The 12,077-nt window shown below is 43.1% G+C and overlaps 1 protein-coding gene across 3 annotated transcripts in view; it reads left to right on the plus strand.

Annotated features, from left to right (window-relative positions):
* LOC306714737 (protein phosphatase 3 catalytic subunit alpha) overlaps positions 1-12,077 on the plus strand; it is a 78,466-nt gene that overhangs the window by 35,556 nt on the left and 30,833 nt on the right. For all 3 annotated transcript variants that reach the window (XM_079184857.1, XM_079184859.1, XM_079184858.1), the window contains exon 2: positions 10,790-10,990. In XM_079184857.1, the coding sequence (XP_079040983.1) occupies positions 10,790-10,990 (201 nt within the window). The remainder of the gene's footprint in view (positions 1-10,789; positions 10,991-12,077) is intronic.

Here is a 12,077-nt window from a genome sequence, read left to right on the forward strand (position 1 = left end):
AAATTCACACAAAAATCAAAATGGCCGACTTTCCGTTAATTTTAGAGCATGGTCCCAAGACACTTTTTTTTAAGTCTTCATATGATACACGTGGCTACCAAATTGCATACATGTAGGTCAAACGTAGCGCTGGGGCTGCATTTTTGAATATTTGTAGGGGGCGCTATCGAGGCAATTTGAAAGGGTCAAGCCAAAAAGCCATATGAAATATTTATTTCCATCACCTATGACACCTGTGCAAAGTTCCAAGGCTTGTTGAGCATCCTAAGCCACAGAAAAATAAGCTTCATTTTTCATGGCAAATGACATGTTGCCACGGCAACAGCGTTTAACGACAACACACAATATTCATGATGAAGCATCATCATTGTCTTACAAATTACCTTACCATATTTGAGAGCGGTTTGGGCAACTTCCTAGTCGAAGTACATCAAAGTATAAAACTTGTCATTTTCTTGTGCCAGTAGGTGGCGCTATGACTTTGTAAAAATGTTGGCATGGAAATGTGTTCAGGCTTGGACCAGCATCATGCAAAACAAGTTTGGGGCAGATTGAATAAAGTACCTTGTAGTTACAACAACTTCCTCTTTCATGGCGAACGGCACGAAATGTGCCTGACATGGGCGCCACATAAAACAAAGGTCGTTCAATGTCAGTACACCATTTCAGTAACTTTTCATCATGAATGTCTTTAGATCATCTTGACCAAATTTGAAGTTGATTGTATAAATTCTGTGGGAGGAGTTCGTTAAAGTACAATGCCTGAAAACAATGAAAAATGCCTCAAAATGCAAAGAAATGGGAGTATTACTGCATCGCCCCCTAGAGGTTGTATGGAATAAAAATTTGAGGGTATGTTACAGGACACAATGTGAACATATGCTACAGATTTCGTGGTGATAAGCCACATGGTTTTGAAGTTATATATATTGCTGTAGAAGGCCAATTCCTCATGAAATTCATTGGTCCATATATTCTTAATGCAATAAGATATCAACAAACTTTTCATAACTGTTGATGATAGATATCCAATAATGATTCACAGCAAGTTTGGTACCAATCAGACACGGGGTCTAGGAGAAGTGATTTTTTTTTTTTTTTTACAAAATTCAAAATGGCGGAAGATTTTGGTAGGCGGAGCTTAGGGTCCCAAGAGGATTTTTTGTAGAACTCATTCAGTTGCTCATGTCTGTAAAATCTTAAGTAATTTGGACATACGGGCTGTCGGGGCTTGCCTTTCCAACTTCTAGGGGGCGCTAGCGAGTCATTTTGTCATGCTCGAGCATTGGACCCATAAAATATCAAAATTTCCCGCAGTCCTGATATGCTCGCCAAATATGGGGAGGTTGGGGACATGTCAGATACCCTTAAACGCATTTTCATCATAGGGAAGAATAATAATAATAATAATTCCTACAGATACAATAGGGACCTCGCGGACCCGACGTTGTCGGTGCTCGGGCCCTAATTAAAGCTGCAAGCAGCATTGACCGGGCCCTCGCACATTCACGCACGTCGAGGGTACTGGCAGGACTCTGGAGGACGCTGCCGTGCGTTTCTGTGACCATCAAACACTGCGTGCATGAGTTAGATGATATTTCCTGCGTCGACCAGCAGCGTAACAAGATCGCGTTGACAGGTCTTAAGCCTCAAATGTGTTGAGGGTACCTCCAATACAATCATAAATGAAAGCCTGTTAAGATCATCAAGAAAATGAATGTGCGTGAATGCGCTTCAGGGTTAGTAACATAACAGACTGTCAGTTTACTGGGATGGGGTTCAACTCCCTGCAGTGTTCTGATTTTATTTGGACTTACATGAAAGTTAAGAAAACAGTAGTATCATTTGCTTTTACTTGAACACTTTAATTTAACACCGTTTTCTTTTTAAGCTCTTCTGTAACTTTAGACTGTTTTGTGAAGCATTCATTGTGACATTTAACCTGATTCTCAAGTAGAAGCTCTGGACAGATCATTTATACTAATGTCGACTGACATGGTTTGAAAACCCACTGTTATCTAACTTTTGCTCTCCAAGCATCTTAGTTTGCACATATTTAGATCAGAGAAGTCTTTTTCTCATGGTGTGCCCACAAACCCTTTTAATAAGTTCAGTGTTTGGTCCGCTGTAATTATAGAATCCTGCTTACGTCCGTGCTTATCAGTAGGTGGCGCTATGACTATGAGTTAATATTGGCATGCAGAAGTCCTAAAGTCATGACAGTCAACAACCATGTCAAGTTTGGGACAGTTTTGACAAAGTACAGTAGAGTTACAACAGCTTGATGGATGATGGTGAACCATGTAAAATGGCTGCCACACCAAATCCACGTCGTTTGATGAAACCTAAAGCTTTTAGTAACTTTTAATAACTAAGGTCTTGAGATTGTTCCGACCAAATTCTAAGTTGATCTGATTAATTCCCTAGGAGGAGTTCGTTAAAGTAGAGCGCCTGGAAATTGCACAAACGACGCTATAAATTCATACAAAATTCAAAATGGCTGACTTCTGGTTGGGTTTAGAGCTTAGACCCCTAAGACCTTTTTTTAAGTCTATATGAGATACACCTGCTTCCCAATTTGTATACATCTAGGTGAGACGTACTGCGAGGGCTGCATCGGCGAAATATTGTAGGGGGCGCTATTGAGCCGACTTGCCACTCTGACACATTAAAGTCACATCAGATAACTACATTCATGATTTTAAATGTGTTTGACAAGTTTTGTTATGTTTTGAGCAGTTTTAGCCCCTCAAAAACACCTTCAATTTTCATGGCGAAGAATGCGTTGCCATGGCAACAGCTTTTCACGAAACTACAAGCTTTGAGTAACTTTTCATCACAAAGGTCTTTAGATTGTACTGACCAATTTTGAAGTTGATTCGATTATTTCCCTAGGAGGAGTTCGTTAAAGTGCAGCGCCTGGAAATGACAAAAACGACACTAGAAATTCAAAATAAATTCAAAATGGGTGACTTCCGGTTGGGTTTAGAGCATGGTCCCAAGAGACTTTTATTTAAGTCCACATGTTATACATGTGCCCACCAAATTGTGTAAGTCTATGTGAAACGTAGTGCGAGGGCTGCTTCGTCGAAATGTTGTAGGGGGCGCTATTGAGCCGATTTGCCACTCTGAATGAATAAAATCATATTATATAACTACATTTTGGGCTTGTAATCTGCGTGCAGAGTTTGCTTATGTTTCGAGCTTTTTAAGCCTCTCAAAACGACCTTCGTTTTTCACGGCGAAGACTGCGTCGCCACGGCAACGGCGTTTGACGAAACATCAAAAGCTTCATGAACTGGCATTATGAACTTCTTACATTTGTGTGGAAGTAGTTTGATGTTGATCTGATTTACCTACTAAGAGAAACAAGGCAAAGTATAAAGTCTTTAACTTACTGTTACCAGTAGGTGGCGCTATGACTATGATTAAAAATTGGCCTGCAGATGTCTTCAGGCCTGGAGTCTAATCAAACATGTGAAATCTGGTTAAGATCTGATGATGTGGAGTCGAGTTACATCAGTTTATTCGTTCATGGCGAAGGATCGAAATTCGCCGAGCCGCTACGTCGCCGCCCTTCGACAACTTCTTACAATCTTCACAATGAAGCATGATCAAGGTCTTAAGGCTTTCCTGGCAACATTTGAGAGGGATCTGATTAATCTGTGAGGAGCAGGATGTCAATGTACAAAACGTACAACTTCCAGTTGCCAATAGGTGGCGCTCTTACTATGATTCAAAATTTTCATATAGATGTGTTCTGAGTCGGGATGATATGACATATGAGAGATTTGGAGCAGATTAGACAATGTACGGCCGAGTTACAACTACTTCCTTTTTCATGGCGAATGGTGTTTTTTTTGACGCCACGCCACGGATACATAGTACGATAACTTTTTGATCTTTGAGTAACATTTCACTGCCAAGGTCTCAAGAGCATACTGACCAAGTCTGAAGTCGATCGGGTTCAATCTCTAGGAGGAGTTCGTTAAAGTATGATGCCTTGAAACGGTCCAAAAACGTCATACACTTCAAAATGGCCGACTTCCTGTTTGGTTTAGTGGAAAATTCCAAGAGGATTTTTTGTACGCCCCATCACGTTCCACATACCTACCAAATTTCATACAGCTAGGTGAAACCCAATGTTGGGGCTACTCAATAGGGGGCGCTAGCGAGCCAATATTTCATAACGCAGCTGGACACCCCAATCAGACTGCAATTTTCACAAATTCTGGCTTGCGTGCAAAATTTCAAAATGTTGCCAGAATCCCAAGCACCTCCTTTTTGCGACAAAAGAGTAAAAATAATAATAATAATAATAATAATAAACATTACGATTACAATAGGTCCTCCGCTCCGACTACGTCGGTGCTCGGGCCCTAATAAACATTACGATTACAATAGGTCCTCCGCTCCGACTACGTCGGTGCTCGGGCCCTAATAATTCCTACAGATACAATAGGGACCTCGCGGACCCGACGTTGTCGGTGCTCGGGCCCTAATGAAGCGGTGCCACTGCTGCCAGATGACATTTGAAGTTGAGGCGCTTCCTGATGTACCGTATGTCCTTTTTTTTGTTTCCTGCCGCCCACAGAAGCTCATGCATTCTTTGCATCCTGGACTCCTAAACATATCTCGCTCTAATTGAATGCTGGGGCGTGATTTAATTAACGAACTCCCGGCTATGAGCGGAGAGTGACTTGCACGCTCTCGCTGCCCCATTCAACACTTGGCAGTCGTCTCTCTGTGCCTCCACCACGCGCAGCGAAGGCTTCATCACTTAAAGGCTTCCAGCTGGAAAAAAGTCTTGAGATCTGTGATTGATTTTTTTTCTTTCATTTCTGCTCTTGTCAATAGCAGATTCATCTCATTGCATGCAGCGCAGCTCCATTATACTCTTATTCCGAAAGCATAATCCCACATTTGTCGATGTGCTGATGGGTGTGTTGCCTTTTGCACTGTGGTTGTGCTGTCTTACCTCTCGACGGAATACTAAAAGAGACGACCAGCTCAGGGGCCCCTAGTCTTCACCTGCAAAACGTCCCACAAAGAGACTCAAAAGGACCACAAAGAGTCACAGAATGACCACAAAGGGACACAAAACATCTTCAAAGACACTCAAAAGGACCACAAAGAGTCACAGAATGACCACAAAGGGACAATTGTGAATTGTGGGGGGCCTTTACGTGTCTGGGAAATGAAAATCCGTCTTACCTGGCATAGGTATCTACATACCATTTGATCAGAGAGTGAGTTTCCACTTTATCTATTACACAGAGTTCTTGCAGTTCTTGCATGACGAGGAAGAGCACAGCGCCGTCGTTCGAAAAACAGGCAAATGGATCAGGTGAATAGTGACTGTGTGCAAGTAAGGAAGTGAAGTTCGACAGATCGGCGTCACGATTTCGATCGGACGCCGCACCGCCTTTTGCATAATAGCGTTTGTTTCACGCAGTCAAATTACTTCTGGTATTCTATGCTTTGTATGAAGTGACCTTTGTTGCACTCGCACATAGTTCTGGAGCCTTTGTTCTGCTCCCCGTTGGTCCTGCTGAGATTTCCACTGGTCACGCAGAGTCTTAGGGGGAGGAAAATTGCTGGTGCGGTGGCTTGTCTGGTGGAAGGGGGCGGCTGGTTTGACGCGGGCAGTGACAACCCCGGGTCTCGCCCACGCTCTGTGAGGGCTCCCGCTGCATCACGCACCGTCAGCAATTACTTCGGGGGGGGGGGGGCAATTCGGCATCTGATGGAAAGATGCTGCGCATCGCAGCATTTAGGTTTCTGGCCCTGGAATAACAATGTATCATAAGTTGTTAGTTTTCTCGCCAAGCAGTCTGCTCTATCTGTACGTTAGGAATTCATTTGTTCTATCTATGCCCACTCATTGGCCACAATCCCAACACAGCTTGGGCAATGCTGACTTAACACAGAGGCAGATAGCTTGCTCTTCATGGCCGTCTGGGGCACAGTCAGTGTTTGCCATAGGTATTGCTGTGCAGTCGATGAAAATCAACTGGCGCTGTGGCTGCCTGTAGTGGCACTAGTTAGATATTGATTGACTGACCATATTGTGCGAGAGATTTTTCTGATGCTATAATGCACAAATTACAGGCATTTTGTTGTTTTTCGGAAGTCATTTTTTGCTCAGTAGCTGTCTTCTGAATTCTGGGGAAATCTCCTGAAAACCACTGAATGTGACAGTACTGTTATGTTCTGTGTTCGTAACGTGAAGGTGCGGCGCACACTCACCTTTTTCAGACGGCTGACAAGTACCAGGAAGGAAGACGATATTCAGGAATTGTAGACATCTGGGCTGCCAGCTCAGGCAAATCCCGGTTGCGCTCCATGTTCTTCACTAAAAGAAGCCAGACGCTGCTTGCTGAGCTCCGCAACAGTCTGTCTCACTTTCTCCAATTAAGCTGATCTGTCCGGCACCATATGACTGCTCACCTCCCGCTGTTTCATTCCTCTGAGGGAATCGCATTAGCTCTGAACTACACCAACCTGAACATTTCAAGCTGCCGTTTTCCCACTGCTTCACAGCAGTCTCGATGTGATTCAGATTGCTCAAGAATCACACCCGAATGTCTGCTGTACTCGGGGATAATTATTCTACTCACGGATGTTGCTTGAACACGGCGACTGCTGCGGGTGAAGATCTTGAGGCTTTGTTAGTTCGAGACCTCCGCCTCGGCCCTAATCCACTGAAAAGGGGAAATCATTAAATGTTGCTACATACCTTGCTGACCAACACGAGATGGTATATACTTTTATTAGATGAACTTTGAAGTTTATTTAGCGCACTGTTAAGCTATTCAGAGGTTTAGTGGTCTAGTAGTCTTCAAACCTAATGGCGGATGGACGGCTTTGATTTGTATCTTTGGCAAATTACAATGCTAATCTGAGACAAATTACCAGGGAACGTTAAATCAGACTGCAGATTTGTTTTTTTCATCCTCGCTGACCCTCTCTCTCGCTCTCTCTCTCTCTCTCGTCACTTCCACTCTCTTTTCGAGATTGGAGGCTGCAGTGTACTTTTCGGCGGTTGCATAACAGAGAGGAACAGGGAAATGGCAAAATTAATGAAGGCAAAAAGGGACCGGCTAATGGAGACCATTTTTGAGTCATACTCCGGCACTTCACACTGACTTCAGTCAGCTTCTGCTCTCCCAGCTATAAACAACAATTGCTGTGTGGGGATGTTCAGACGCTGTTGTTTTGACACGTCGATAGCTCATATTTGAATGGTTAATAACTGCCCATATTTTCAAGCCATCTTCGACATCACCATTTATTTTGATGATTGATTGATTTTTTTTTTGTCAGGCTTGAATGATTTATTAATCCACATAGTGGCTTTTCTTTAGCTCAGTGCTTTTGGTCATGAGGGTAACGCCTTTCACTTTGCAGCGTAGAACCTACCATTACAATGTGTAATGTTTTGGCAGAGGTGGGTGTTACTTTTTGTAATAAGAGGGTTGTTAGAAATTCCACGGAGGTGGGGGGGGGGGGGGGGGGGGGGGGGGGAGTTCACAGTGGCTCCATTGTCACGAGTGTGGGAAGTGGAAGGTGCGCCAACGACCACAGCTTTCACGCGGGTTATTTCTATTAAAGAATAATGTTATTCTTCAGAGTTTTTAGGATGTTTTGTCACTTCAGATGCGGTCGACATCCACAGCTACTCCGATGGTTAACGGCTAAACTGTATCCGAGAGCACCAGCTCGTCTCAACTCGGAGGCTGACGTTGTGTCGCATCACTTACAGATGTGCATTTTCAGTCTCGCTGTGGAGATATTTTAATAACCGTTTGAGTGATGGAGATAGTTTATTTTTTACGAGAAGCAAAATCAAATAACCGCTGCAACCATTGGATACGTGGTGTTCCCGTGCATCTTCCTCATAAAACTCAATGTTGTTACCAGCTACCTCTCCATCCAGGCACAATATAGCTGTTTGTTTCTTTTGCAGCGAGAGCTGGAAATAACTTGGTTTCATGTCATAAAGTTTAGGTTTCGTCTCATAAAGTTGAGATTCAAGAACAGCGTGGTTGCGGTACACCGCCTCGGGAGTTCACCTGTCACTGCAGTAATTCTTAATTGGCTAACAATGTGGGCTCAGGAAAATACTGTAACGTTCGCACCCTCTGCCCCTGTCTTTGACGGTTATCCCGTTCATACCAGACCTCCCATTCCTCCGGGGGGATATTTGCGCGCGTATAACGTTGCAGCTTCTCGACCTTGCTTGTCATGTCGTTCTCTTCAGGAAAGAAAACGCCTCCAAACGTGTCCGTTACAGCTCACGCGAATGTTCACGCTTTATGTCCCCCGACATCTCGGGGACCGATCTGGTGTCATCTTTTCGGTGTCGCCAAAAGCCCCGAGGCCCTGGCCTTGGGGCTAGAGTTGCACGGCAGGTGTTCACTGGAGGCCAACCTGGGGTATTGGGTAATTCTATCTCTCTATTTCTGAATGCTCCAGATAACTACCGGAGACGTTGGGCTGATATCGTTTTTAAGAGATTGTTTGAAGCACATTGAGTATTTATTTGGCTGGAACAATGTGTGTGTGTGTGTTTTAGAGCCTGTATCAGAACATTTTGGTCTTAAGTATGCAGATGGTGGTTGCTGGAAAGAAGAGAAACAGCATCTCACCATCTCAATGTAGACTCTCAGATTTCTGAAATAGATTCTCACTTCATTTGTTGGCTTTAGGCGAGTTTTTTAAGTTGATCCAGTTTTATGCGTATATGCAGAGAAATGTAAAAGTTATCATCTTGTAGCTTGATGATTTTGACTGTTTAAGGCATAGTAATGCTGAAAACATTCACTGTACAAATATGCAAGTCCTGTAAATATGCAATTTCATCATACACCTGTTAGTCAACTTTAAATGCTGCAGTTGAGGTCCCACATATGGTCTGTCACTGAGCACAGAGTGACACAGATAAGATGCAGGTCTGATTACCGCTGATGTCACTTTTGGGAAGGGTGGATGTTCACACACACACACACACACACACACACACACACAACCACCAACTCAACAGTATTTGCCACTGGCTTAGTGCATTAGTCACACCCGAATGCTGTGTGCAAATTCGGCAAGTGGACGTTAATTAAGAGCACGTCTTATTTTTCAGCGGCTCGAGTTTAAAAGTTCACAGGATGCGGTCTTTCATTCTGTCCTTTTTGTACCTGTCAGTAAGTAATACGCTCCTCATCAGGGGGTTGTAATAAATGAAATATTAACAGACTACGCTTTTGTGTTGGCCACTTAAAGCACGTTTAAATAATGGTTTTATTACCTTCAGTTTCTTTTTACCCGTTTGAAGTCAGGTCCATTTTAAAGAATTGTGTTTTTCTTGTTCTTTTGTTAAAAGACCACGCTTTCCATTTACAGTCCGTCTAAAGACACACTGGGCTATTTGCATAGAAATTGTGCTTCATGTATTATTATTTTTTTTTTAGTGCTGTGATTAGATTGGAAGGTTCACTTCTGAATTAAAATGGATGCAAACATGGATTCAGGCTTTTGAATGAGTCTGTTATATGCAAAATTGCGAGAGCGCATTGAAACGGTGTGAAAAGCCATCCTTTATGAGCCACTAATTAAAGGCAGGGCGAGGAGCATTTGTCTCTTGCGGGTTTGCAAACGCAACATTCAAAGTGGGCCCCTCCTCCACCGGCTCATCGCTCTAGCCAATGGGGATGCACCAATACTGGTATCGGGCCGATACTGACTCAAATAGAGTATCCGGGAGTATGAGGCAAATCTATTGAATTGAACCATATGCTTATAAACTATATACTTAGTTTTAATAACACTGATATCCTATAATTAAACACTGGTACTCGGTATTGACCAGGTTGGGATCTGTGCATCGTTAGCAGCCGGTTTAGCGATATTCAGTCCAGCGAGCTAATGGGCGTAGTATTTGTGTTTTAGACAGGAGAATTGAGTGGAGGGGGGGGGGGAGGCAGGCCGAGGATTGAGAGCTGGAAAGGCAGCGAAATGCAAAGAAAAGGGGAAATCCAGGCCGAGGACAGGTTCTCTGCAGATACAGACACCGCCACTCACTTCTACTGGGTCCTACACGATGATTGACGGGGGTTTTTATGTGTGAATCTATACATTGGGTTGTTTTTTTCCCGAAATACTCATCTTACCTTTTAGATTGACGGTAACGGAGATTTGTTGTGGATTTGGTTAGTCTAATTTCCATGATGTGTTCAAGACGCTCATGAATAAGCATCATTTTACCCTTTTTTAAATAATTGTAACTGACAAAAAAGTAAATGCATGTCAGATGAAGATTATGTCTCTCTTCCAATCAAAAGTGAGCATGTTTAAAAATAGAAATGGTTCCATATTCAACACTCGCATGAAAGGCTAAAAAACATTTGTATTCTGTGCTTCATTTCCAAAATGTGATTTCTTCTGCTTTGAATATTGCCAAGCAAACTAGAAACTGTGTCGGCCTGTTATAAATATTGGAAATTGAATGACTCACAGATCATAGCAGCAATCTGGTAAATTGTCTCAGAGGGAGGGCTGGAAGCATGGGAGTGAACACCGACTCCCTCTCCCTCTCCGGTAGGGACTAGATCCCCTGGAAGGTACAGAGTACCTGCTAATCAAACAGCGTAAACACCTTTTGCTCAGCGATGTGGAATTAGCTGCATATCCTCCATAAGCCTTTTGTCAATGACGGGTATATTAAAGCACTGTAAGTATGCTGTGAAAGCAGCCATAATGCTGCTTATTCTTTTCTTTTCTTCTACCCTCGCAGCTGTCCCGTTCCCCCCCAGTCACCGGCTGACAGCTAAAGAGGTGTTTGACAGCGATGGGAAGCCCAAAGTGGACGTGCTGAAAGCCCACCTAACCAAGGAAGGCCGCGTGGAGGAAGCGGTGGCCCTGAGGCTCATCGGAGAGGGCGCCTCCATCTTGCGCGCGGAGAAGAACCTGCTGGACATCGAGGCCCCCGTGACAGGTCAGTGGTCCGATTTTAGCACATTGTGTCCAGAGGTGAGCTTATACATTTAATCGATTAGACGATTGACTTAAAATGCATCTGCAAATATTTTGATCGTCAGTTATTCATTTGATTCGTTATTTCTAGTGAGAATACTGATTCTGTACTGGTTCCGCCCTCTGCGTTGTGAGGATTTACTGCTAGCACACTGAATATGATCTGCTTTTATACTTATTTACGGTTGGTCAAGAACAAGACATTCGAAGACGTCTGCTTGTGCTTGACAGAACATTTTATTTCATAGATAATGAAAATATTTGTCAAATTTCAGGACAGCTTAAGAGCTCTGAGGGGAAAAAAAATCCTTGACCTGCATTTGTGCTTGTTTTTTTATGACTTAACAAATGCGCGTGAGGATCCACTTTAAAAGATGAAAATAGTGTTTGCATGCAGACGTGGCAGAAGAAGCTAATTATTTTCCGACTCCCTGCTATCCAGCCTTGTTTGTCACTGTGTTTTCATCACTGTCATTATTAAGTCTGCCACGACGACGATACAGGACTCCAAATCCCATTCAAAATTGCCCTATGTTTTAGGTTTAATTTAATACATTTACTATATTAAGCTAAAATAACTTGTGCAGGCCAGAACCGTTAGTTTTATGCGAACTAGACACGTTTTAGATTTGAAACTCACACTCTGGGTTATTTTAAGAGAGGACTGCATGCTAACAGTCGCATGAAAGCTTCATGTTTTTTTTTTTTAAAGTTAAGTGAGTCACTGTGTCTCCGGGCCACGTGTGGGCCATGTGTCCAGCCATAGCAGTGTGTTTTTACTTTAGTAGACACAGGTTTAGTTCATCCAAATTTGCCAAAACGAACAAGCTCGGTGACACTCGCTCAGTTGACTGCTTGATGCATTTAAAAAAAAAGATAATATGACTATTTCTCTGTTTTTAACAGAGTTGCTAACCAGTGTGGCAAAAGTATAAACGCAGCACGACAAGCTGAACATTTTCTGTCATTTGTGGCTCCTAATTTTCCCCACAATATTTATTTATTTCACAGTTGAGCTCTTATTCAGTCTGAAAAGCGCCCCGGAGCTG

This window comes from Pholis gunnellus (genome assembly GCF_910591455.1).
Source record: "Pholis gunnellus genome assembly, chromosome: 23".
Classification (NCBI taxonomy): Eukaryota; Metazoa; Chordata; class Actinopteri; order Perciformes; family Pholidae; genus Pholis; species Pholis gunnellus.